The sequence below is a fragment of the Lissotriton vulgaris genome, chromosome 3_2 (assembly GCF_964263255.1).
Source record: "Lissotriton vulgaris chromosome 3_2, aLisVul1.2, whole genome shotgun sequence".
NCBI classification, from domain to species: domain Eukaryota; kingdom Metazoa; phylum Chordata; class Amphibia; order Caudata; family Salamandridae; genus Lissotriton; species Lissotriton vulgaris.
In genome coordinates this window covers 279,346,460-279,373,905 of record NC_141690.1, presented here as the reverse complement: position 1 = coordinate 279,373,905, position 27,446 = coordinate 279,346,460, and the positions used below count along the sequence as shown (strand labels likewise).

The 27,446-nt window shown below is 48.2% G+C and overlaps 1 protein-coding gene across 2 annotated transcripts in view; it reads right to left on the bottom strand.

Annotated features, from left to right (window-relative positions):
• Window positions 1-12,060: 12,060 nt before the first annotated feature.
• The window catches only part of LOC147725685 (programmed cell death protein 4-like), a 123,659-nt gene continuing 108,273 nt past the window's right edge, over window positions 12,061-27,446 (bottom strand). For both annotated transcript variants that reach the window (XM_086964359.1, XM_086964360.1), the window contains exon 12: window positions 12,061-13,554. In XM_086964359.1, the coding sequence (XP_086820485.1) occupies window positions 13,503-13,554 (52 nt within the window). In that variant the 3' untranslated portion in view covers window positions 12,061-13,502. The remainder of the gene's footprint in view (window positions 13,555-27,446) is intronic.

Genomic DNA, 27,446 nt, shown 5'->3' with positions numbered 1-27,446 from the left:
GTCCAGGAGGGGATGAGGAGCCCTACCCCACCCTGGAAGAGACAGGATGATACTAGAATACTGCATGCCCACCCCTGTGCCCACCCTGGTGGATCCCGTTCCCCCTCCAGTGATGGCTCTTGTTCCCCCCTGTGGTGGATTCTGTCTCTGCCCTGGGTGGCTTCTGTCCCAGTCCTGGAATGTCTCCTGCAGCGAGGGTGAAGTTCTTGATGGGCCTCTTCTAAGAAAGGCTTAGCTCAAAATTAATATGAAAAGGTGGGTGAGTGAGTGAGTAAGTGAAGGGATGGGTGGATAGCTGGATGAATTACTGAAAGGGTGAGTGGATGAATGAAATATAATGAGAGAGGATGGCCGGATTGATGAGTGAGTTGAAGGATGAGAGAGAGAAAAAGTAAATAGCTGGATGTATGGGTGGAAGGGTAGCTGGGTGGATGGATCAGTAAAATGATGGCTGGATGAGTGAAAGTGTGGATGGTGAGTGAGTGGATGGATGAGTGAAATGATAGATGATTGATGAACGGATAAATGCAAGGGCGAATGGATGGCCAGATGAGCAAAAGGGTGGATGTAAGGACGGATGAGTAAGTGAAAGGGAGGGTAGATGGACAAAAGGATGAATAGATGAGTGTAGTGAAAGGGTAAATGGATGAGAGAAAGGATGGATGTGTGATAGGGTCGATTCATGAGTGGATGAGTAGATGGGTGGGTGGGTGGATGGATGGAAGGGAGGATTGCTAAGTGAAAGGGTCGATGGAGAGAGAAAGGGAGGATGGATGAGTTAAAGGGTGGATGGTTAGAAGGATGAGTGACTGGGTGGATGGATAGTAAGTGAAAGGATCGCTGGATGGGTGAAAGGGTAAATGGCTGGATGGATGAGTGAATGGATGGATGGATCGGTAGAAGAGAGGATGGATGAGTGTACAGATGAATAGGGTGAAAGGGTGGATGGATGGATGATGGATGAGTGAAAGGATGAATGAAGGGATGGATGAGTAAAATGATAGATGGAAGGCTACATGATGGATAGGTTTGCAAATGGTTGAATATGTTTAGATATGGCTAGGTTTACTTATATACTATTGCGCGACCTCTGATGAGTCTGTAAAACTTATCCAATTGTCCTGAAGTTTTGTCCTGAATTTTGACCTACTGTCCTGAATTTGTGTCCTGAATTTTGACCCTTTGTCCTGAATTTTTACACTCACCGTCCTGAATTTGCACCAATGCCAGTTGGTCACCCTAGCCACGCATCAGGGGTTAGGTTTACAAATGTCACACATTTATCGCTCTAAAATGATCAAATCACTGGTTTTAGTCATGGATGTGATACACAAGCACATGCAAAGCCAATAGGTCTGCCTTGTGTTCACTGCATGCTCGTTGTGTGATATATCTGGACACAGGAATGGATAATTCACAGAGAGGCCCTCCAATACTCTTCATGGTTTCATTTATTCATGGTAAAGCATCATTTGAAGTGTCACGCATCGGATGTTAGAATGTCACTCGTATACCAACTGAAACCATGGAAATGTCACACTTAAGCAGTCTGAAAACTTGGCTGCTTTGTTTTTGTGCCCTTTCCCTCACTAAAATACGTTACAGTCACACATTTTAGCTCCTCTGCGCAATCATTGCTCAAGGCGCTCAGCTCTAAGCACTGTGGTGCAGACAATGTTTATTTGCGAATTTGGTCATTTGCCAATGTTGATCCTTCAATATTCACATTGGAAACTTTCAGTTTGTGAAGATTTACAATGTTCGAAAACCATGCCAAGGTTTCTAAACAGGAGAATTTTTTACAATGGATTTCATCCTTCTGAGGTCGATAAAATGACATTGGGTAACAATAAACATCTGTTATTCAGTGCCAAGATACCCTTGGGTGACCTTGCGATTAACAAATACATGTTATGTAAAGAGTCCTTTGTCACCACCGAGGTGTTCACTTCTCTATTCCCATCAGCACTGTAGCTTTAATTGAAACCTTTTGCTGCTGTTTACTGGATACAGTTAAAGAGCTGCAGCTTTGCAAGATATAGTGATCTGTTTGAAAAATGGTTCTTTTTTGTTAACACAGCAGACACAATTTCTTGTGGATGTATTGCATCATAAACAAGATGGGAGGCTGATAAACTTTTTGGGGTAAGGACATTTTAAATTAACCACTGTCTATCAATCAATGGCTTTCCATCTGTAGTAAAGGATGCTTTGAATATTGCATAGGTCTTACCACCCCTTCACTGCAGGAATGGATTTCATACTGGGGAGAACGTGAGATGCAGGCCTGGAATACAAGAGGCATGCTTTTTCTGCAGACATCTATAAAGTGAAACACAGGGAGAGTTTCATATACTAAATGGCGAATGGGCTTGCTCTGAAATATGTATTGCATTGCAGCATTTATGTACTGCTTACGACCACTATGCGTAAGGTGAGTGGGGAAGTGTGCTGTATTTGTTTTGATCCAATGTGGGAAGTGTTTCCATGCTGTAAGTGATGACCACTGAGGTTTGATGATCATATTATGGCACAGGAGAGCCTAGCAGGGTGTTGGATGACCAGTGTGACAGACAGATGCACAGGTCTATGGTTTCCGGTAAGCGGCTAGTTTTGAACAGCTCTGCACGTTCCTGTGTGGTATTCCCTATGACCTTGTCTGTTTAGCTGATTACTGCACAGGTTGTTTAATCATACATTTTGGGTATAGTTGTGGTCCTGAACTGGCAGGGTTGGAGGGTGAGGAAAGTGGAGACATTATTAGAAAGGGCATTTTTATTATCATCCCTTGTCTGAGTGGCTTTGTGAGATGTAAAGAAGCAGTCACATTGTATGGATATCTGGGACCTGCAGTGGTGGACAATATTAAAGTCCTCAGAATTGTCCAGAAATGTATGACAAATCTCTTCAGTTATTCCATGCTGGGTCTGGTGGCTTAGTGGACTAATGAGTCCAATATAGGTGCCTGATTTCAACCTCATAGTCACATGTTCAAATCCAGATGGGTCCACATAGCCTTTCATCCTCCCGAGGTCGATAAAATGAGTACCATTGAGTTGGATAACATTATACATCTGTTATTCACCGCCAAGATACCCTTGGGTGAATGTGTGCTTTACATATGCACATTATACTTCTTCATTTGGTGACGGGTGGTTTTTGGCTGTACAGTGCTGGTGATAGACGACTCTCACAACAGATGTCTTATGTGCATTTAAAAGGTATAAGTGACCGCAGCGTAGTATAGTTTTAGTAATATTGTGACCCATCACTGTTACATATGCACGTATACAAGTATCTAATGCCATGGCAAACCATAGGTCAGCCCTTCTTAGCTTACTTGCATATCAAGAACAGTTTTCTGGTTAGGTTGTTTGCCTTAGAGGGTTGTAAGCTGAGGATTACACTTGAGGGTGTGCCCGTTTGCTGGACTCTATTGCTCCCAGCAATGCAGTGGGTAATGCAAGTATCTAGGAAATAGCGGTGTTTTTAGTTGTCTTTAGAAATGTATAGCAGCCAGGGTGCTTCTAACGCTAGCTGCTAGTGAGTTCCAGAGCTTGGGGGGTTGTACTGAGAAAGCAGTGCCTCTCACGGATTTCTTATGATAAGGTGTTAAACTAATAAGTGGTGCGAACCTGGAGCACTGTGTTAGGTTTGATTTGTTTTGCTTGAATTTAACTTGTAGGTATAGCAGTCCCTTTGTCTGCAAAGCTCCGTGGACAGTAAGGAGTGCCTTGAGCATTGCCCTTCTAGCTCTGGGTATCCAGTGGAGTGACGGTATGACCAGGAGTCCTACATTCTCGTGGGTGAATGCCTTGTGATACCGAAGGGGATGATGGACGGAGTGATTAAAAAAATCAAACACTCACCCCCATTCAACTGATCTGGGTTTAATCCATCACCATTCTTTAGCTCACTCCACCACCCCAGTTCAGACATGGCCATATGCAAATCAGTCTGACCCTGTGCCTCATGGAAACAGTCCAGCCTGAACTGCCAAGCCATGTCTTCCCTGGACCACAAACAAGCATCCTGGGACCAGTTTTGGGTTCATAACCCTCATCAGCCAGGCTATCTTGAATCCAGTGGCCAAGTGAGCAAGGGACTCACGTCTGAGCATACCCTGCCAACTTAGGGCGAACAAAGCAATACAAAAGGGGGTGATGGACGGAGCGTTTGAGCAGATCAAACACTCACCCCCATTCAACTGATCTGGGTTTAATCCATCACCATTCTTTAGCTCACTCCACCACCCCAGTTCAGACATGGCCATATGAAAATCAGTCTGACCCTGTGCCTCATGGAAACAGTCCAGCCCGAACTGCCAAGCCATGCCTTCCCTGAACCGGAAACAAGCTTCCAAGGACCAGTTTCTGGCAATTCCGCTGTCTTCAGCCCGGCTATCTTGAATCTAGACTCACTGGTGTGGCTCACTGGTTAGAGGCGGCAGACCCGGGAGCAGAGGACGGCCCGGGACCAGGGTTCAATTCCCGACGTGGCAGGGTCGTGGACCAGGGTCAGCGGACTTGGTAATTCTCACCTCGGTGCCTACTCTAACCAGGGATCACACTCGGCAACTCTGGGCATTAGCTTGCCTCATCTCCACAACGGCCCCCCACATACGCCGGGGATGCCTGGTTTCACCTTGGAGATACCCAGTAGGGCCCATCTCACAGGGAAAGCCAGGACGGGTTCCCCAGCGGTCTACTGCGCAGAGATACTCCTTCGGAGTCGATTCTAGCGCATTACAAACCCACAATTAATTAATTCTTTAATTAAGGGACCCACGTCTGGCATACCCTGCCAACTTATGGCGAACAAAGCGATACCAAAGGGGATGAAGGACGGAGCATTTGAGCAGATCAAACACTCACCCCCAGTCAACTGATCTGGGTTTAATCCATCACCATTCTTTAGCTCACTCCACCACCCCAGTTCAGACATGGCCATATTTTAGCTGTCTTTAGAAATGTATAGCAGCCAGAGTGCTTCTAATGCTAGCTGCTAGTGAGTTCCAGAGCTTGGGGTCTTGTACTGAGAAAGCAGTGCCTCTCACGGATTTCTTATGATAAGATGTTAAACTAATAAGTGGTGCGAACCTGGAGCACTGTGTTAGATATGATTTATTTTCCTTGAATTTAACTTGTAGGTATAGCAGTCCCTTTGTCTGCAAAGCTCCGTGGACAGTAAGGAGTGCCTTGAGCATTGCCCTTCTAGCTCTGGGTATCCAGTGGAGTGTCTGTAGGACCAGGAGTCATACATTCTCGTGGGTGAATGCAGAGAAGAAGCCTTGTGGAGGCATTTTGAATGAGTTGTATTTTGCGTAAGATATAAGCAGGTGAACCGTGGGTATAGGCTGTGGATATAGTAAAGCTTGAAGATTATGAGTGTGAGGATGGCTTGCAATTTATGTTGGTGTGCAAGGTATGGAAATATGCGACATAGTGTTTTCATTTGGCAGAATCGCTCTTGGTAACGTCGTTAGCATGCGTTATCAAGGATAAGTCTGACTCTGTAGTTTATCCGAGGTTTCAAGCTACTTAGGCATATGGGGGTAGGCTGGCAGTTCTGCCATTGTCCGCAGGTCATGATGCCGGACTTGGCAGTATTGAGCTTTAGATGTTTATTCATCATCCGTGTGCTTATGGCAAGAGGCAGTCATTAAGTAGAGGCCTTTGGGGCCATCCACTTTTTGAATGATTATTGTCATCTGCATAGCTGTAAAAGGTGAGGTTGTATGATTTGCAACTTCAGAAATGTCGATTATCATGATGTGAGGTCACGTGACATCACGTCCGCTACCCCAGGTGTTAGACGGGAAACCTGAGGGTCGGCCGAGCAAGGGGGAGAGGCCTCCTGGCGAGGGTCCTCTCCTCGGATCGTACGGACGAGCAACCACCCCCCCCTACAGATGGACGCCACACAAAGATAGGTTCTTAGCACTTTTATCGGTATTCTTTGGCAGGTTATTGCAATAGTACAGATGGAACGGGATACTGGGATCCCTCTAAACGTAGTCTCTGTGGGAAGGGGGTAGCGGGACAGTCTTAGTACCGGTCTGGTACAGGGATGCCTGACGCACAGCTCTCAATCCTCGAGCTGGAGGGTTCTCTGGTATGGGCCGCGGCAGTGCCAGCAGGACTCCAAGGATGGTTCACGAAGTTGAGCAGCGCCAGCGCCAGCGCCAGCAGGACTCCAAGGATGGTTCACGAAGATGAGCCGCGGCAGCAGGACTCCAAGGATGGTTCACGAAGATGAGCCGCGGCAGCGCCGACAGGACTCCAAGGATGGTTCACGAAGATGAGCCGCGGCAGCGCCAGCAGGACTCCAAGGATGGTTCACGAAGATGAGTTCGTCTCGGTGTCTCTCGACTCCAGGATACAACTGCCTTCCTGCTCTGGAGCTGCCCCAGTTATAGGGCTGGTGCCTTTTGATGTCCGGACCCTCGCACTTGGAGGTCGGAGGGTCCGGGATGTGCGAGTTCAGACACCCAGCAGGGGGGTGGAGCCAGCGCCCAGGGAGGCTGGGGGCGATCGAAACCAGGCGGATGGGGGTCCATCGAAACTTCTTCCCCCATTGACTCGTCAAGTGGTCTCTTTACCCCCTGGGTGGATCGTGGTGCCTCGATGTCGGGGTTTTGCTGGGCCTGAGGCTGGGGTCGGGCCGAGGCCACGAGGCTGGGTCGTGGAGGGCCCAAGATGGCGGCTGGGCCTGAGACGAGGATCCGGGAAAGGGTCCGGACCAGCCGAGATGGTTGAGGAGATGAGGTCGAGTCCCGTCGGGGGAGAGCTGGGGGCGGCCCGGAGGGGCGGCACTCGTGGAAGGTGCCGCTCTTGGCCGGGGAACAGGGGTCGAGGTAGTCCGGGACCCGCCATGCGGGAGGAGTGGGGCCACGCCACGAGGCCAGGTCCAACACCGGGCATTTTGGTGAATTGATGTCCATGAAAAATATGCCTAGTCTGTATTCAGACGACCTTCTCTGGAAACCAAGACTTGTGACAAATTTGCAGGGACACCTGGTGCAAAATGTAGACCGTCATGGAAAATCAAGGATTTAATGCTTAAATGACTGATTGTCTTTGTTTTCTTACAAACCTTTGTTCTCGTTAAGAGTGCAACATCATTACCAATTGATGAAAGGCTGCAGCAAGGCTAAATTCTCTCACAGAATTTAGAAAGAGACTTAAGACCTGGCTCTTCGACTGGTTGCACCAGAATCCCACTGCCTGGATACCCTCGTGGGTGATTAGCCGCTCTCCACAAATTCCGATTGATTGATCAATTTGCTTGTGCTGCCACAGTTGTTTGTTATGGTGTGGTGGTGGCGAAATGGGGGGGGGGATGAATGTGTTCGTCCGGTGGCTTTGAGTGGAAGGAAAGATGTTTGAGTTTCCAGCACATCCAATCGAGATTAGCGCCATGCAGCAAGGTGGATATTTTAAACTTGGGTACTCATCAGGGCGGTGACTGCCCTGGGTCCGTGGGTTTGCTTTAAACAAACAAGGGAGGTACAAAAGGGGATGGTGATGGTAGGAGCATTTGAATCAATCAAACACTCACCCCCAGTCAAAAGATCTGGGTTTAATCCATCACCGTTCTTTAGCCCACTCCACCACCCCAGTTCAGACATGGCTATATGCAAATCAGTCTGACCCTGTCCCTGTGCCCGAGCATACCCTGCCTGAGTGTTTGATTGATTCAGATGCTCCGTCCATCACCACCCCCTTTTAAACAAACAAGGGGCATGGTTCGTTAGAGCGGTCGGCTCCGCAAGAGCTTCTCCTGAGGCTTCGCTGAAACTCTGGGCATTCTACAAACTATTAGGATTACAAGAGATGTCGTATCCTACCAAGCAATCCAGTTGGGGGGGTTCTGCCAGAATTTGTGCACACTTCCTTCACACCAAATGCAGGCAGTGTCGTGCATTAACTGGCCTATTATCCATCCTCTAGATCCTCTAGGTTTGCTTCTCATATGAATTATACAATCGCTAACTTCACTAAGTGATTTCCTTTCAGTAACCAGGCTTTACCCTTTTGACACTTGTGGTCACGGTTTTTACTTCAGTTTTTTTAGAAACACATCCTTGCATAAGCAAATACAATGTTGACACACAAGTTGTACAAAACTGAGATACTTATCTTCGGGAGCAACACCCCCCCAAGGGACAACTCCCAGTGGCCAGTTGAACTTGGCCCCACAGCGCACGCAAGGAACCTTGGCATTATACTCGACAGCAAGCTCACTATGTAGAAACGGATAAACACTATTATATTGTAAGAATTCCAGAAGTGTGGTGAGCCATAGTTGTCGAGCCCAAGTTGGAGCTATGAGAACTAGTGTGTGAGGTCTGCCTGATCTTTCTGATCACAAATGGCCAGTTCATCCTTAGGGCACTGCCTTGGGATAGTCGGTATGGGAACCTGGAGGCGATGTTTGGGCATTTTGCATTTTCTGGGGTTACAAAAAAGTCTATTTGTGGAAATCCCCACTTGTGGAAGTATGGTAGGAGGCCTCCAGGGTGGAGTTTCCATTAATGGACTTGTCGCTACGTCCTGGTGATGAAGTCTTCAACTTGATTGGTTGCCCCTGGTACATGTTCTGCCAGGAGATAAATGTTGTGATGTACTGCTAAGCACCATATGGTCTGGGCTAAGCACTATAATTGCAGAGCGAGAGCCCCTCCCCCCCCCCAGTTATTGTAGATAGTACATTGTTTTCCTAAGGACAACCTTGTTTTTCAGGTGAGGCGTGAATGCTTTCAAATGACTGGTGAACAGCTGAAAGCCCTAAGTAATTTATAAGAAGACCCTGGTGTTTGGATTCCCACACACCCTGAATTGTAAGATTTTGAAGGTGAGCCCCCTCCTTACCCCAACCCGCCAGGGAAGCATCCGCTGTGAGAATGGCCTGGGGAACTGGGTCTAGAAACGGCCATCCCTTGGACAGGTGTTGTTTTCCACCACTGCAGAGAGTGATTTGTGTAGTTGTCTATCAACAATAGATCATGTAATTGACCCTGCGACTAAATAAATTGACAGGAGAGGCATTCTTGCAGCAGACTCATATGGAGACGGGCACGTGGGAGTATAGCGTTACAGAACCATGCTCAAAAGGAGCATCACTGTCCAGATTGTGGCTTGGAGCCCGCTTTGAAACTGATGTATTAAGGTCAGAATGTTTTTTGTTTTCTGACTGTATTTGTGAATGCGAGCCCAAAGTGTGCATGGAGTGTGGCTCCGAAATACAGCTGTTATTGAGACAGTTGTAGGTGGGACTTTGGCAGGTAGATAGTGAACCCTGGGCGAGTGTTTCCCGTGTATGTTAGCTGCATATATGTGAGCCGTTTGCCTTTATAAGCCAAAGGTCTAAATAAGGAAATATGTGAATGTTTTGTCTGAACAGATGTGCTGCCACTACTGCTAGGCATTTTGTGAATACCCATGGGGCGGTGGCGACTCCGAAAGGAAGAGCCTTGGACTAATCATGCTTTCCATGGAAGACGAACCACAGGTATTTGCGGTGTGAGGGATGGATGGGTATATGAAAGTAAGCGTCATTTAGGCCTAACGCAGAGATGAAGTCGCCCTTTTACAGCAATATTATAACTTCCTGAAGAGTGACCATATGGAAATGTTCTGATAGGATGTAGTAATTCAGGGGCCCGATGTGGAGAATGGGTCAAAGTGAGACATCCATTTTGGGAATGAGACAGTATAGTGAATATACTCCTGTTCCTTGCTGTTGAAGGTGGATTGGTTCTATGGCTCCTTTGAGTAAGAAAGCTGAAATGTCTTGTTTGAGGAGAGCTTGGTGTTGTATGGACAGATTGTGCTTGTGGGGTGTAATAATTGAAGGAGTAAGACTGTTAAGAAAGTAATTGTTTAGTGCTTGTATTTGCAGTACGGGTAGGATTTCAGTGACTGCGGCCTTTGCAATGGATGACCCTAGATGTACCCGTATAGAAGCTTTTAGAGGTGGATCTGGACAGCCCCCATATATTTTGCTACCCAAGTCTTGTTTCATCTTTTCACGGGAAAAATCTACTTGTGGCCTGAAATGGTGCTCCTTTTCGAAGGGAAGATTAAGTATTGTTTGCTGTACTACAGATTTGGAAGAGGTGTGGCGCAGCGGCCAGGGCACTTGACTCCGGACAATGGGGTTCAGATTTCGATCCCTGGTGCCAGGTTAGTCCAGCACCATGTGACTCGGGGCAATAGCTCGCGTAATCTGCCCGATAGCCCCCAGCATCTGCATAATCTGCCCGATAGCCCCCAGCATCTGGACACCCTTGGGTAATTGTGCGCTTTACAAATACTGGATTTCATTTCATTTAAAACCTGAGACACGAAGCCAATCATATCGACGGAGAAGGCTGGTATTGATGCCTTTCGCTTCAGTGTCTGCAGAATCTAGTGCACACTTGATGGGAGTTATTCGTGATTAACTCCCCTCATTAACTATTTCACAACCCCTTTTTTGTTTTCCTCTGGGAGGTGTTGGGGGAGCTCCACCATTTCATCCCAGGTGGCCCTTCATAGCGTGCCAAAAAGGGCTTGGCTCGTGGCAATTCGCCAATGATTTTCAGACTGGTCTGCAACCCGTTTCCCGGAGGCATCAATCAGTTTTGATTCCTTGTCTGCAGGAGGCACTTCTCCAGTTGTTTGCAAGTTAGCCCTTTCCCCTGCATTGGCTACTACCAAGGAGTCCGGTGTTAACTGTCCTTTCATATATATATAGTTGGATGGTGCTGCCTTATATTTTTTTTGTCAACTCTTGATGTGATTATTCAGGATTTTACAGGGCCTTTAAAACCCCATCTGCATGACGTAGCACTCCTTTGAGCACTGGTAAATGCGGAGATCCTCGATGAGCAGTAGTGAGGGTCTCAAAGAGGAAGTCCTCCTCGACAGGGTCCTTACGTCAGGGCGCCTGGAGTTATGCTGCTGCTCTGGATATTGGGTACTGATTAGCTGAAGCCTCATCTGATGGGGATGAGCGTGCAGGACAGAGATCTCTTGTGGCTCTAAATCTTAGGCGTCCCATGGGACATCCTTAAAGAGTTAACTCGACAGTGAGTGGCATAGGAGGGATTTCTGCTCATTAGGGATTTGTAAAAGAACTCTCGGAGAGCTGTGGGATCACACTACCCACTGAGCAGTAGGTATAAGTACCGTTAGCTGTCAGAGGGCTCCGTCTTCCATGTGCACAGGTGCCTTGGGCTGGTGCTTGCTCGGTAGTAGAAGCGGGCGTGCTGCGAATAGCCCATAGGCCCTTGAGGCAAGATTTTCGCTCGAAACGCAAGATTGAACGAGACAATACCATTGAGAAATCTATTGGCAAACCAAAGGGAGCCCAAAAGGATCTTTCAGCGGAAAGACACAGTCTGACAATGGAGTTGATGCCCATGCGCAGTATCAGCAAAAGGAGGAGTCACACAGCCTTGTGACTTGAAAAACTTTTACGAACCAAAACAAATTGTAATCGTCCAAGCCCAACTCTATATGGCTGACTCATGAATAGCATGTGTATCTACAGCGACACATGCCTCGAACATATTATTCTCCAGGCCCACACCCAATCACATGTTCCAGGCAAGGTCTAAGGCTGCAGCAAAGCAGGGGGAAAGTATGTGAACCATTTCTAATTGGGAGAGCAGTGCAAGTGGTCTTGATGGAAGTGAGCCAATGGTGTGCTAAATGGCAGTAGGGCACCAAGCTCTGACAAGGACTTTCTGAAGCAAGACGAGCATTCTAAATATGTCCCATGTTCGCCTCTAGAAGTGAGGGTTTAAACCACAGTCACCTCATTGGCTGACGTTTGGGTATATACAATGCGATGAATGTGTTACTAAACAGACCATGCTGTATTGCGTGTTAGCACATTAATGTTTCCTGTTATTTTCAGTGTTAGTGGGCACTTCCAGACTGATGACAGGGATGATTTAAGCATGTGAATCTATGAAATATTCAGTGCTGAGAACAGTGAAGATCCAATGCTGGAGGGTGAAAGCTTTGCAGAAGCAACACAATCAGTCATTCACAAGAACATGCTCACTAGTTATTGTAGAGGTGTTTATTTTCTTTGCAATTTATTTTATGACCAACAGCACTGCATGTCAGAAACTGTACACAGGAGCTTCAGGTAAGAGTTCCCTCCATGAAGGCGACTCACAAACATGAACTTGTGACTACCAGAGTTTATTTTGTTAATGTCACAGAAAACGGACTGGGTACAAACAGGGATGCCCTTTCCCTAACGTAAACAAGGATTTCTGTACACGAACACTCTGAACAAAGGGGTGAGGAGGAGGAAGCAGGCCTTTTGTCTGCCATCACCAAACAACGAGACCAGTTGTTGGAACATCAAACAAGAACTCAGTACCTTTTGTCGGGTGATATAGGTAATAGCATTCGTTATCTGCCTACCTGGTAGCCAAAGTATACATTGGCACCACTTTGGTTTTTCCTGGAGCCACAGGCAAAAAAAGGCAATTTGGATTAACATAATCACCCTCATTAACGTATAGGATGAAATTCTCTTTCCGCAGGAAATGCAGAGGTTTGGGTGAATGCACCATAATCCGCTGATATACGAGACCGGTGTCGGAAAACAGCTGCAACTTTATAAACTTGACTACGCACTTGTAGTTTAGACTCTTTAGACTGGAGGGCGAGCCGCAGCAGTGTAACCTGCTGGGTCACTGATTGTCAACGGGCCTACAGGCGTTCTGCAGCACCTCTCCAAGACCTGCTCGCAAATAACCTAGACTTGATTTCAACAAAGTCTTTTAGTAACAATACTAATGGAAACGACTCCGCAAACTCAATATTTATTCACGGCTGATGCATATTTACGGGGCAGCCAAACCACAGATTCAGCTACTGGGACACGTTACAGCAGACATGTCCAATACCACCTACCGTTGGACGCACACGTATACAATTAGGGTATATGTCTGCAAGTACGAGGACGCTAAAGGGAGTGGAAGAGAACATGTTCTTCACGATGACTGGCACAGTGTACTCCAGACTCTGGCCACTAAGCAATATTCAGAAAGATCAGTAAAAGGATGTACACGGATGTCAACTGCCCAGCTTCTGTTACACAGCTTGCCACACATGGAGTCACTTCTTATCAACAGGGAGAACCTTTGGTAAAGGGGACCAGCACCACCTCTAAACAGAGCAAGGGCAGCTTAAGCTCACGCCACCCAAGGCCTCAGGAAGGGTTTCGATCAGGTGAACACCAGAACAATGCCTCAGTCAGACATAATTCGCACCTGTACCTGTCAGGTCAGCATGCTGCTGGAGGCGGGACCCTGCTGAGCTACCGGGCCACCATTCACATATTTACATTTTCATTAAATCTTAAAACAAAGCTTTCTCAAGATGAAAAGTGCCAACTTCCCCTCCCCCCACACCACGCCTGCCCCCCTTGTTGCAGTGGTCTTGCAGGAAGCATTGAGGGTTGGAGAGATTGTGGTGTGTTCAGGATTCGGGTTAATGCTTAATCCGTCCGCCATCTCCTTCGCTCACAAAACGTTTGCGTCCCCTAAAAGAAGAGATTAAAAAAAAAAGTATATTTACTTTCAAAATACTACAAAGATATCAAATTATCTTTAATACACTCCTCACCAAATGTGCAGACCATACAAAAAAGCAATACTTCTACTTCAACCCAAAAACATTTCAGAAATGAAGGCCATTAGTGTAAAGTTGACACCAAGCTTGGCATTGTTCTGGGCGGTGGCTCGCTCCAACATCTCCTGGAATAGTCTGCACATCCAAGCCCACTCTGCGCAGCTCTCGGCTTAAGGAGTATACAGATTCAACTAAGACTCAGATTACTCACCTTCAGGGGGTGGAGAGAATCTTGCTCGATAAACTACTGCACTGGGACTTGGTGTTAATCAGGTGTAATAATCACTTATTACGAGTTTGGCCCTCCGAAATAGGCGATAACAAGCAGAATTTGGTTCCTTCTGCTTAAAAGAATTGACAACTTTAAATGTAAAAAAATGTAAATTGATACTTGTATAGCGCACTACTCACCCGCAAGGGTCTCAAGGCGCTTGTACGAATACCGCTGTGGAACCCATCCTGGCTTTCCCTGTGAGGCGTCCACTCCTGGGCACCCCCAAGGTGGAGGCCAGGCATCCTTAGCGTTGTGGGGGCCGTTGTGGAGATTAAGCAAGCTATTGCCCAGAGTTGCAGAGTGGGACTCCATGATTGGAATAGGCACCGAGGTGAGAATTGTCAGGTCCGTGGTAATTTTGAGCCCAAGACCCACAGAGGTGGGAATTGAACCCTGGTCCCGGGCCAGACCTCTGCATCAGGGTCTGCCGCTCTAATCATTGGTCGTCTTGCCCCTGTATATACTGACAAGTTTCATTTTTAATGCAAGAAGCGCACAAAAATACCATTGTTTCTCATTGTATCCCTCGCTTTTGCCAGGATCATACTGCCTGTGAAGGGAAAAAGGAACTACTCCACAGATTCAACATTCTGAAGTGCCAGACACATGCTAAGGCGGCTAAAACTTTGTGTTTCCCCTTTCACTTATAGGTTTGATGCTTTTTGTCAACAGGACTGCTGTGGGCTGAGCAGATTAGAATACTTCATAGTGCTATAAAGTCTAACCCACACTCGCACCATGAGATTTTAAACGCAAAGCCGCTGATAGAGACTGAAACAAAAACACACTACTACCAGTACCAGAAGGTTTGAAACAGGTTATTTTAGGTTCACATACTTGACATGCGTGTGAGCATGTGTTTTTTGTACCCTGAAATGGCAGGCATCAACAAAGGACATGTTTTTAATTAGATACCAATATGATGTCACTCAGTAGAGCTCAAATATCCATGCATAAATGCCATCTTTATTTTGTATTTAGTGTATCTGCGACTGTGTGAGCGGAAAAAGGATTAAACGCTTCGACGTGAAAGGGGGGGGGGGGGGGGGGAGGGGTGAGGGTTGGACTGCGAGTGCCAGTGAAGTACATTGGCCCGGAGGTCCTAGAGGTGGCGGTGGGGCGGACGCAGAACCAGGAGTCCCCGTTGGGTAATCGTGAGGCTGATTCAGCATGGAGGGTGCGCACTAGCCTGGTAGGCGTCTTGTGGTCCAAGCCAAATTTGAGCCAGCGTGCTGCGGAATTGCACAAAGTACAGCCCTGAGCTTCGTCGCAGCGGTGGGCGTTGGGGGGCCCGGATCTTCCTTGGATCTCCCTCGCCCTGGTGAGCTGGTCTGCCCATTGCCTGAGTGCCTGAAGTAGACACCACTGAGTGACTCGCTCCTGCCGGAAAATCCGGAGGCGTTTTTGCAGCCTGAGCCTGTTGGTGTTGGGTGAGGTCGGGAATCTGAATGGTGAGAGCCTGAGGCACCTACACATTGCTGGGAGAGGAGGTGTAAATTGCCGCTACTACTCGCAGAGCTGGTTACGGACCTGGAGTGACCTGTGGAGTTGGCGGAAGGCCTGACTCCCCGACTGACGGCCTGGCAGCAGGGGATGCAGAGTTAGTTGCGGCTGGCTGAGGAACCCTGGTAGCAGGACAGAGTGGGGGTCTAAGTGGGGGTCTACCCTGCGTCCAGTGCTTGAGCGGGGCGGAGCTGGTCAGTGCAGCATCCATCCAGAAGTGGTGGTTGCGGTCAGTCAGAGTATACATATGTTGAACAGGGTGCCTCACACCAAAACCGACAGGTCGAGTGAACGATTTCACGGCAGGGAGTAGCGGTCGCACCCCTACATCATGTGGCGACCACCAGGACAAAAACAGCATGGCCACTGGACGCAACAATCGGACATCGACGCAGACCAAGCTGGAGAAATTTGCATGGCAAAAACAACAGAGTGAGGATCTGGGGAGACGGGGAACCCGAAGGAGGCCTTGGAACCCATGAACAAGGACATCCTTGAGGCAATCACCAAGATAAGGACCTCCCTTGAGGTGCGAATCGACGCTGTGGCAATGGAAGTGGCATTGATCCGGGAAGATATGAAGAAAACGACGGAGCGCTTGGGCACAGTAGAGAGCACTGCCAGGAAACCCGTCTCGGACACTACCCTTCTTAAGCTGCAGGTATCGGAGTAGTGTGCCACCCACGAGGCAATGGCTCTGCAGCTGGATTTTTTGAAATTTGTAATTTGTGGGGGTATTTATAGAGCGCAGCGGTCGCTCCGGAAGGAGCATCATGGCGCTGGGTTTCCAGGTAGGAGATCAAATTACTTCATAGTGGCTGAGGAAATTAGATGGCTGCCTTGGTGTAATCATCGGGAAGGTTAAAGATCCAGGTTTTTTGCGATTTTCTGAAGTGTTTTTCTTGGGTTTGGAGTCTCAGGTTTTTGGGCATGAGGTTCCAGGCTTTTGTGGCCAAGTAGTTTAAGGTTTTGCCACCTTTTGTCTTCAGGTTGAACCTAGCTGGAAGCATGAGATTGTCATGGGAGGAGCGCAGAGATCTACTCGGGTTGTAGTGGGGGAAGCGTCTGGTAAGGTATTTTGGCCGGAGTTATTGAAAGCCCGGAAGGAGACAATAAGCATCTTGAAAAATATTCTCTTATGAAGTGGGAGCCAGTGCAGGGATCTTAAAGCTGCGGATATTGATGATTTTCTGGGCAGCTTTAGAACTAGTCGGGCTTTGGTGTGAAGTACACTTTGAAGTTTATTAAGTGTAGCCTTTTTAGCTCCAGCAAGGAGACCATTACAGTAGTCCAAGCGTGCGAGTACTAGGGCCACTGTTACGGTTTTCCTAGAGTCCAACGGTAAAAAATCAAAGAATTGTTTTAGAGATTTTATAATTCCGAAGCATCGGCCCGCTACAGTCCTGACGTGTTGGTCGAAGGACAAGTCGGTGTCAAACAGGACACCAAGATTCCTTGCAGTTGTTACGGTCTGGGGGGGGGGGGGGCAGCTGAGTCTTCCGGCCTCCAAAGGGCTGGGCAGAAGATGGTGTTTTTTCCCATAGGGAGGATCTCCGTTTTGCTGGAGTTGCATTTTAGATGGTTAATATCCATCCATTGGAAGACAGCCTTCAGACAGTTTTTGAGGTTTAGCTCTGCCTTGGTCGAGTTTTCCTCTAAGGGTACGATGAGTTGCGTGTCATCGGCATACGATGTTACAAGTATGCCGAATGACTCAATCAGAGATATAAGTGGGATAAGATAAATGTTAAAGAGGAGGGGGCTCAGGATGGAGCCCTGGGGGACCCCCGAGGAAACCCTCTTCTCTTTGGAGAGGAAAGGACCAAGAGCGATAGTTTGAGATCTGTTGGTCAAAAAGGATTTTATCCATGATAGGGCCACATCGGAAATACCTATGTGTGTCAATCTACTAATCAGGATGGAATGTGAGATGGTGTCGAACGCCGCAGTGAGGTCTAGAAGAATGAGGACGGCATTCTTCTTCTGGTCTTGCAGCATCTTTATCGAGTCTGTGAGTTCGATCAGTGCCGTTTCGGTAGAGTGATTGGGGCGAAAACCAGATTGTTGCGGGTGGAGTACATTGTGAGCTTCAAGATATCTTTTGAGTTCTCTGTAAACCAATTGTTCGGTGATTTTTCCCAGGGCTGGGAGGAGCGAGATAGGACGAAGATTAGTGAGGTCGGACGGGGATTTGTTGGCTTTTTTCATCAGGGGTTTAACTATTCCCTGTTTCCACAAACGAGGGACAGATCCCGTGCAAAGAGATGAGTTAACAATATTGTTAATGATTGGATTCACCACGTCGATGAGTTGGTGGAGAATTTTGGGGGGACAGGGGTCGGAGGGAGACCCAGATTTGCATGCCAAGATAACTTCTCTAGTTTGATCTAGGCTAACCGGTGAGAAATTTGAGACTTCCAACTGGAATTTCTTTCTGAGGAGAATTGCTTGAGACTTGAGTTGCTTGTGGAGGGGGAAATTTTTTTTGGATGGCGTCGATTTTTTCCTCAAAGTAGTCGGCTATTTTGTTACAAAAGTCTTGAGATGGGGGGGATTTCAGGTTGTAACGCTTTGGGCTGAGTGAACGACTTCACTATTGAGAACAGTGTTTTTTGTTTCTGATTGGACTCCTTAATAGCGTTCATATAAAATATTTTTTTAGCTGTTTTAATGTTGGAATGGTATATTTTCCTCAGCTGAATATATGAAAGTCGGTCAGCATTGTCGTATGTTCTACGCCACTTACGTTCAGCTTTTCTACAAGATAGATGGGATGTGGCTAGATCGGAAGTGAACCAGGGGGCATTGGTTTTGGGTTTTTTGTCTGTTCTTTGGGGGCGATTTGGAGGGTCACGTGCTCTGATTTCCTGAGAAATCCAGCTGTGAAAAAGATTAGCGTCATGTTCAACGTCACCAGTGGGATTGGGGGCCTGAGATTGGGGGATGGGATTCAGTAAGAGAATTTCTTGTATCTTTTTCCAGTTGACGGAATTGTCCAAGTGTGAGTTGGATTTATTGGATGTTTGCGGGCGTAAGGTTTTAATGTGGACCGGGATGAGACTATGATCCGTCCATATTTGTGGGACCGGGGGTAGGGTAGTTAGAGGGGGAAAGTTGGTGCAAACCCCATCGAGTGTATGCCCTAGTAAGTGAGTGGGCAAGGTAACACTTTGCTGAAGGTTGAATATTTCTAGGGTCTGTAGAAAGTTGTTGGTCTGTGGGTCGGATTTGGACTCCAGATGTAAGTTAAAATCCCCGAGTAGGGTGAAATGTGGGTATCTAAGTAAAAGATGACCCAAAGAGTCGCTCAGTGTGTCTAGGAACCTGGAGGCATTACCGGGTGGGCGATAAATCAGTCCACCTGAGAAGGACGAGGATTCGTTGAGTTTGATTGAGAAACCAAGACCTTCGATGTCTTTTAAGTGGTCTAAGTTAAAAGTATGACAGGTGAAACAGTTTTTCAGTATTACTGCAACTCCTCCGCCTCTCCCTTTCGGTCTGTCTTGTCTGAAAATGGAGAAACCCTGGGGGAGGGCAATGGCTAAATCCGGATTGCTATCGTCCGTTAGCCAGGTTTCAGTTAACAGGAGGCAGTCGAGGTCTGAATCGAGGATGAGGTCTCTTATGTCTTGGCTGTGCTTACACATGGAGCGGGCATTAATCAGCCCTCCTTTAAAGTGCGGCTGGCTAACCATGGGGAAGGATATGGGGGTGGGCGATTGGGCTGGGGTTCTGATAGAAGACCAACGGCAGAGTTTACAGCTGAATGAGCCGGTGAGGTTCATCATGTCAAATTTGCAGGAGCAGTTGTTCTTACCACGTAGTAGGTGGAGGTCGTTGGGAAGGTACCTAATAAACGTGGTGGTTTGGGCAGAGTTTCCTGCGCCTGTCGCGGTCTTGGCGCGGACGGGCGCAGACGGGCTTACCTTAGGCGCGCCTTCGGTGCACAAACGGCGCTCCCGCTGCGCTCGTCCGCTGCGCTCCCTGTGCATGCACATATCTAGCTAAGGGGGGTGTGGCCTCAAGGGGGCGTGGTTAGTGAGGACGCCTGTGTTGATGGCGGCCGCTCAAGTGAACCAGATTCGCAATAGCGTTCAGATCGGCTGTGCGAAAGTATGAGCAAAGGGCTGCTGCCCCAAAGGAGTTATGAGGGCGGAGAGCGTCTTTTTTGAAACTGATTCGCAGTTAAAATACAAGAAAAATACGTGACACCACAACAATTTTAAAATTAGTGCAAAGCAAAAGAGATCGTACCGCCACCTCCCGGCTTCCGCCTCAGGAGTGGGTCTGGAAATTGACTAGAACGCTAGTTGTCAGCGTTTATATAGGCGGGCAGGGGGCGTGGCCTCAAGGGGGCGTGGTCAGCGAGCACGCCTGTGTTGATGGCGGCCGCTCAAGTGAACCTGATTCGCAACAGCGTTCAGATCGGCTGTGCGAAAGTATGAGCAAAGGGCTGCTGCCCCAAAGGAGTTATGAGGGCGGAGAGCGTCTTTTTTGAAACTGATTCGCAGTTAAAATACAAGAAAAATACGTGACACCACAACAATTTTAAAATTAGTGCAAAGCAAAAGAGATCGTACCGCCACCTCCCGGCTTCCGCCTCAGGAGTGGGTCTGGAAATTGACTAGAACGCTAGTTGTCAGCGTTTATATAGGCGGGCAGGGAGGCGTGGCCTCAAGGGGGTGTGGTCAGCGAGCACGCCTGTGTTGATGGCGGCCGCTCATGTGAACCTGATTCGCAACAGCGTTCAGATCGGCTGTGCGAAAGTATGAGCAAAGGGCTGCTGCCCCAAAGGAGTTGGTGGATGATAACGAAGGAAGAATGTGGCATAACAACGTCCGCATTCTATGTGTGCCGCAACGCGCAGAGGGGCGTGCTCGCTGACCTTTTGTGGAGGAACTTGTTCTCAAACATCTGCAACCAAGAGGACTCTCCAAATGCTTCGCGGCTGATGGAGATGACGACTGGCTCCAGCAGAGACCCTCTCCCCCGCATTCTGACTCCGATTCGCAGGGACACACAGGGGGGGAGCTGACTGTGGAGTCTGGTAAGACTGTCGATCGAAACTCGGACTCTGGAGGCCCTCCTAGTGATATTGTGTAATGGCACGAGTTCTGTTCCTCATGTGACTCTGTACAAGAAACATTTGCACGGCCACCATTGTGGTTATTCACAAACCAGGTAAGCCTGCTAGCGTGAAGGACGCTTTTATCTTATTAGCGCTTCGTTTTTTTAGTCCTTTAATAATTTGTACACAATCGCTTTTAATTCTTTTAAAGTGTATGTACATTGTGTTCTTTTAAAAACTGATTATTGCACTGTTCCTACCTCAGCGTCACTCCACGCACAGCCAATCTGGTGCTGGGACGAGTGTAGGGTGGACGCCATTTTGGGTGAAGGCAGGGGTAGCGCTCTAGTTGCGGCTGCCTCCCGCCCTCCTCCCCTCCTATAAATGAACATCATTCCCCGACGGCGAAGCGGGCACGCCGGCGGCGCGCCAAAGGCAAGCCCGTCTGCGCCCGTCATCGCCAGGACATCGCCTCTCGCCTGTACCCCTGGTCGAGGTCTGCGGGAAGTCCGATATTATGGTAAAGAGACCTTACTAGCACTAAATGCAGAGCATACCTATGGTGAGCTGCAGGGTCAACTCAGGCTGGCACCCTTACAGTGTCATTCCTGTCATTTTGTTGTACCTAGGCCCTGTTTGGCCAGACAGAGATCCGGGTCTGCCAAGCATGTCTTTCTCACTGTCCTTCAGTTGAATGTTAGATCACTAGCCAAGCACTATTTAGAGGTACGGACACTCATCTTAGAAGAATCTCCTGATGTTCTCTTCTTGTGTGAAACATGGCTGCGCGATGATATGATTACTTTACCTAATCTTACGCTTCCGGAAGGTTACCTGATTAGGTTTGCAAATAGTGAGGCTAGAGGCAGCGGCATAGCTGTCATTTTCAAAGAACAATATGCCTACTCCTTCATCAAGGAAGATATTTTGGGCTGTGAAGGTGCCCGCTTTAATATTGCCATTAGCCCGCGTTTCTCGCTGTCAGGACTTTACATTTACCGACCCCCAGGACATGCATCCAAGTTTATCGATTCTTTACTGGAGGTGGCTAGTTCCTTGGTGGTGGGATGGGCTAATTTTACGATTCTAGAAGATTTGAATCTCCATTTCGACCAGGTTCACGACCCTACCATCAAAAATCTCCTGGCAGACCTAGCGGCCCTACAATTAGATTCTCTAATTCAGGTCGCTATGCACTCGGTAGGGCATATATTGGATCCACTGTTTTCCAACATCCCAGAGATTAAAACGGAAGTGCCCAAACCTATGGGATGGACTGATCACTACCTGGTTAAAGCCACGGTGGAGGTTTTGGAGCCATTCAAAAGAGACGGGCTGAACCGGGTCTTTAAGAGACCATGGCACAAACTTAAACCTAATGATCTCCATGCCTTTATAGGGATGTTTCCCGGCGGGGACACTTTGGACCCTGATACAGCATACACCACCTTCCATGATTGGATCGTGAGGGGACTTGATGCCCTCATTCCGGCTAAGTGGATTAAGGGACACAGTTCCCCCTCTAACCCTTGGTATAACGACACCCTGAGATCCATGAGGAAAGATTGTAAGAGGGCTGAGCGAACGTGGAGAAGGGACTATAAAGATGGAGATAAAATGGTGTACCTAGCTAAATTAAAACTCTATCATAAAGCAATTTGCTCCAGGCGTGCTACATTCTATGCGGAAGAAATTAAAGCTAGCTCTAACCCCACTAAATGTATTTTTAAACTGGTACAGGAACTTCAGAGAAACAGAACTCCTGCTTCTAGCATCACTTCCACACAGCAGTGTGAGAACCTTGCCATTTTCTTTGTAGAAAAGGTGCAAAAAATATACAGGTCTTTTCCGCAGCGCTCTCTGGATTTACACGCCTCCACTAATACTAATGCTGTTGGCGCTGCTCTGACTCACATACCAGAAATCTCGAATGATGAGCTGGCTAAACTCTGCAGGAAAGTTAAATCGGGCTCTCCGGCAGACCCTATGAAGCCGGCACAATTCATGGAGTCTCTGACGCTTTTCTAGCAGCCTTTGAGTTTTATACTTAACCTGTCCTTTTCTATGGCCAGTGTTCCTACTGCCTGGAAACAGGCATGGGTCTCCCCTATCATTAAAAAGCCCACCCTGGATCCTTCTAAACCAGAAAACATTAGACCGATTTCCCTGCTCCCTTGGGTGGCTAAGCTTGCTGAGGCCCACGTTAACAATGTGCTGTCGCAATTCATGCATCAGAACGGCATTCGTGACCCATCTCAAAATGGTTTCAGGCCGGGCCACAGCACTGAGTCTGCCCTACTGGCCACGAACGAACATCTCCGGACAATTCTCGATGCCGGTCAGAGTGCTGCGCGGATTCTTTTAGACCTCAGCGCGGCCTTTGACACGGTATCTCATGACATTTTGTTATATCGTCTGGAGGCAGTCGGGATCACTGGCCTCGCCCTGGAATGGTTTCGTTAATTTTTAAAGGACAGATCCTACAGGGTGTCGGCACCTCCGTATCTTTCTCAGTTCCATCATATCGGTCAGGGAGTCCCTGAGGGCTCTGCACTCAGCCCGTCCCTTTTTAATCTCTATGTGCAACCGCTTGCAGTAGTAGCAAAGGAGTGAGGTCTCACGCTGGTATCGTATGCAGATGATACTCATCTGGTCATCACTCTTACTGAAGGACCATCTGCATCGGCCACGAGATTTAGGGACGGGATGGCTGCAGTTGCCCAATGGATGACTGACAACTGCTTGCAGCTTAATGCTGGCACAACGGAGGTGCTGCTTGCAGGGAAGAACACCACCTATTGGAATCAGCATTGGTAGCCATCCTCCTTGGGCACCATGCCAGCACCCAAGTCATTAGTCAAAAACTTGAGAGTCTGCATGGACTCCTCGCTCAGTTTTCAGACCCACACCTAGAGAGTGGCAGCCACCTGTGTGGGTCTGATGAGGGGCCTTAATCCAAAACTGAAATTCTTCGACTCGAAAGTATGGCAGCTTATTGTCCAGGCTACCATTCTCTCACGTCTGGACTACGCCAGTGTGCTGCTCTTGGGTGCAAACAAAGCGGAGATAACACGTCTGCAGAGGGTTCAGAATTTGGCAGTAAGGACCTTGGTAGGTCTTCCCCGTAGATGTTCTGCCAGAGCCACAATTAGAAAGCTTCAATGAACTCCTGAATCCAGTTCAAAGCTCTCTGCTTGGCGTTCAAGATTCTTTAATCCAGGTGCCCAGACCTCCTGTGTCCGCTTCTAACCCCATATGTGCCCCAGCGGAGTCTGCGCTCACTAGGACAAGACCAGGTGATTGTACCGCGTACCAAACTTTGCCGCATGGGTGAGCGCTCATTCCGGGTCCTAGGAGCCAAGCTCTGGAACTCCTTGCCGCTGGGCATCCGTGGCATGGAAAACCTGTTTTCCTTCCGGAAAGCTTTCAAAACCCTGCTGTTTTCTCCCCCTTGGGTTGCTCTTCTGGCTTGGCCTGCCTCTTCGGTACTGCACTTGATCTACCAGCGCCGGGACGCCCCTTTGCTGGGGCAGCTGTCATGCTTACACAAACTTTTAACATAACATAACATAGATTGCACATTGTACCGACCCATCTCGTTGCTTATGGTTGAAACCAAAATTTTGGCTGCTGGCCAACCGTCTGCTCCAGTTTCTCAATGACTTGATTCATCCAGACCAGTCGGGTTTCATGCCGGGTTGTAACACAGCACGGAATCTACGGCGGCTACACAGCGTATTGGGGCGAATAGACACCCTAGAAGAGGAGGCGATTTGACTCTCCCTTGATGCCAAGAATGCCTTTGACACAATAGAATGGGAGTACATGTTTGCCGTTTTGGCTTGAATGGGGTTTGGACCCAAACTGATCGGATGGATTAGGTTATTATATACGCAGCCCACGGCTCATGTCTCGATGAATAATCATCGCTCCGCCTCTTTTCCCCTCTGTCGTGGCAGGCGGCAGGGTTGCCCTCTGTCGCTGTTCCTCTTCGCCATGGTGCTGGACCTACTGGCAGTTCGGATCAGCGGTGATCCAGGCGTAAGGGGCATTAAATGGACACGAGAACAGGAGGACCGAATATCGCTCTATGCGGACGATATTGGGCTAAATCTGGCCTCTCCAGCGTGCTCGCAACGATGGGTGTTACATATCTTTCATATATTTGGAGCGCACTCTGGGTACCAGATAAACTGGTCCAAATCCAAGATGCACGCACTCTGGGGAGAGCCCCCAAAAAGTACCAGAGCATACGATATTCCTGTGGCGAGCCAGGGTTTCTGATATTTTTATCTCGCCCGATGCTACACTCTTTTTCAAACAAAATCTCTTGGGTCCCTTACAGCGGTTCAGATCGGATGTCATACATTGGCGAACACTGCCCCTTATGCTTTTGGGACACGCATCCCTGTTTAAAATGCTCGCCCTGCCTCGCTTTCTTTATGCCCTGCAAAACGCTCCTAATCCGGTTCCTGATTTCCACTTTGTGCAAATTGAGGGAGTGGTGCGGAAATTGCTGTGGGAGAGCCGACCTCCACCGATTGCTATAAACAAACTCACCATGGGATGGTATGATGGGGGAATAGGGTTCCCTGATATGAGACTATACTATCAAGCATCGCAACTGACTGCCGTTAACAGATGGGTGATGGGTGTTCGGACGACATGACAATCCCAGCTTTCGCAAGGACCATTGGCTGCTGGGTAAGGGAGGCTACAATAGGGCACTATATACAAATTATCCGAAGATGCGTCTGACTGGCCCCACTGCACGTAAGGTGTTCAGAGTAAGCTGGGGTCGCAGGGGCGACTGACGAAAGCTACCCCCTTGTGGGAACCAGACATATTAGGCCGCCTCAGAACCTGTCGCTGGTTTGACAAATAGGACATTATTGGGATATCAACAGTGGGGGACTTGTGGGTGAAAGGGGGCAACATTTGCGGACCTTCAAACTAAATACCAACTTGCATCTTCGGAGACTTTCCGGGATCTCCAGATTAGTCATGCTATTGATTCAGCCCTCCAGAAGGCTACCCCCTTCCGGATTCCTCGCCGTTAGAGGACAGACTGTTGCTTGACCCTATGGATAATAAGGCCATTTCCCACACGTACAAGAAATTAGTAAACATGCTGAAACTAAGGTCGAGCTGGGAGACTGATCTGGGGGAGATTGCTGACGAGGAATGTAGAGAGGCACTGGCTTTGCCTCAGGAAGTAGCGATTCCTATGTGGCTACGGCTGGTCCAGCTCAAGATTGTACACCGGGTATATTTTGACACCAAATAGATTGTTGTTTAGGCTGGGCAGAAGACCCGATCCGCTCTGCCTCTGGCGGTGTAATCAGACTGGCCCATTCACACACATTGTCTGGGACTGTCCCCACATAAAACAATATTGGAAGGATGTCACCCGACAATTGGCCAGGCATGCGATAAACCCATTCAACCGTCTCCCAAACTCTGCCTCCTCAACATTTGGAAGACAACGACCTCTCACAGGTGGAGCAATCATGGGTTACAATGGGTTGCATTATTGCTAAACGAAATATTGCACGGAAATGGGGAGTTGACACGACACCACACGTTTGAGACTGGGCAAAAGATATGGACCATGACATGGTCGCAGAAAAAACTGTATATAAAGGGAGGGGATGCCCCCGAAAATGGGACCAGAAGTGGAACAAATATAGGGGTGAGGTCTGTATTTCCCCTACGGTGGAGCTGAGGAAGGAGAGACGAACACGGTTGGAGAGGTCGGGAGAGACAGGGTAGACCATGCACTGGGTAGCTGCAGATGGTCTGCCACAACTCACAAGCCAGTCACTGGTTTTATTATAGCTTCAACCCCGATGCATTGCAGTAACTAAGTAGGTGGGCATTGCCTCTGAAGCTGCTGGTTTTATGTATTTCTGGTTCTGAAAATGTTGTGCAACATAGCTGAAAACGTTTGTAGCCTTGCCAAAGAGATGTGTATTTTGTCTTGTACTGCTGCTTTTTGTGATCAATAAAAACAGTTTAAAAAAGAAAAAGAAACCTCAAACAGGTAAGGATGCAACTAGTGGCAGTGTTTACAGAGCAGTTCAAAACAAACAGTGTACACAGACACACTCTGGAAATCAACCCTCTGATTTCCCACCAAGGGCCCCAGATGTTACTGTGCTTTTGGGACATCCTCTCACTTTAGAGACAACCTCATCCACCCGAGTGCAGTGGTCCATTCTGAGGAGATGTTTGGCAACCAGGGGCACCATACTTGACTTCAAGTGGCAGGTAATGGCACACTTTACCAGAAGTCCCAATCCAACCAGCTTCTATAGCTATGCTCAGGTTCCAGCACCACTGAGCATTCATAGCAAAAAGTACACCCTCCAGCCCCCTATTGAAAGTCCCATACCGCGGCATCACGTTTGATCCACTCTCCCAATGGCTCAATTACAAGGGCAAACAGTAAGGGTGCTGTGGTAGGGAGAGGGCACCCTTGCCTGGTTCTACGCTTCAATGGAAGTGGGGCATTCTGTGTACCATCAACCACACGCTTCGGCCCTTGGGTGAGTATACAAGACCTTACCTTATGCAAGGATAAGGGGACCAACATTTATTTTTTCCAAACCTGATGGAGGAAGGTTTAGTTCACCAAGTTGACGACCTTCTCAAAGTCTACCTTGAGGAGAGTGCTGGTACCAGAAAGATCATGAACCAAGGCCAATGCCCGATGCGGGTACCCAAGACAATAGATGCATACTACTGCCTGGCATGAGGCCAATCTAGTCTCTATGGATCAGGACAGTCAGAATGTGCCTCTGCCATAGTACGGGAGCCGCCCCTGCCCGGAGGACTATCCTGAATTGTTGGCCCTGGACGAGAGGTTCCTGGATTGTCATAGGTTGGGCCCATCCAGGTCTAAACTGGGTTGGCATGGTGAGCAAAAGAATGATGGATTTAACCCAGATCTCTTGAC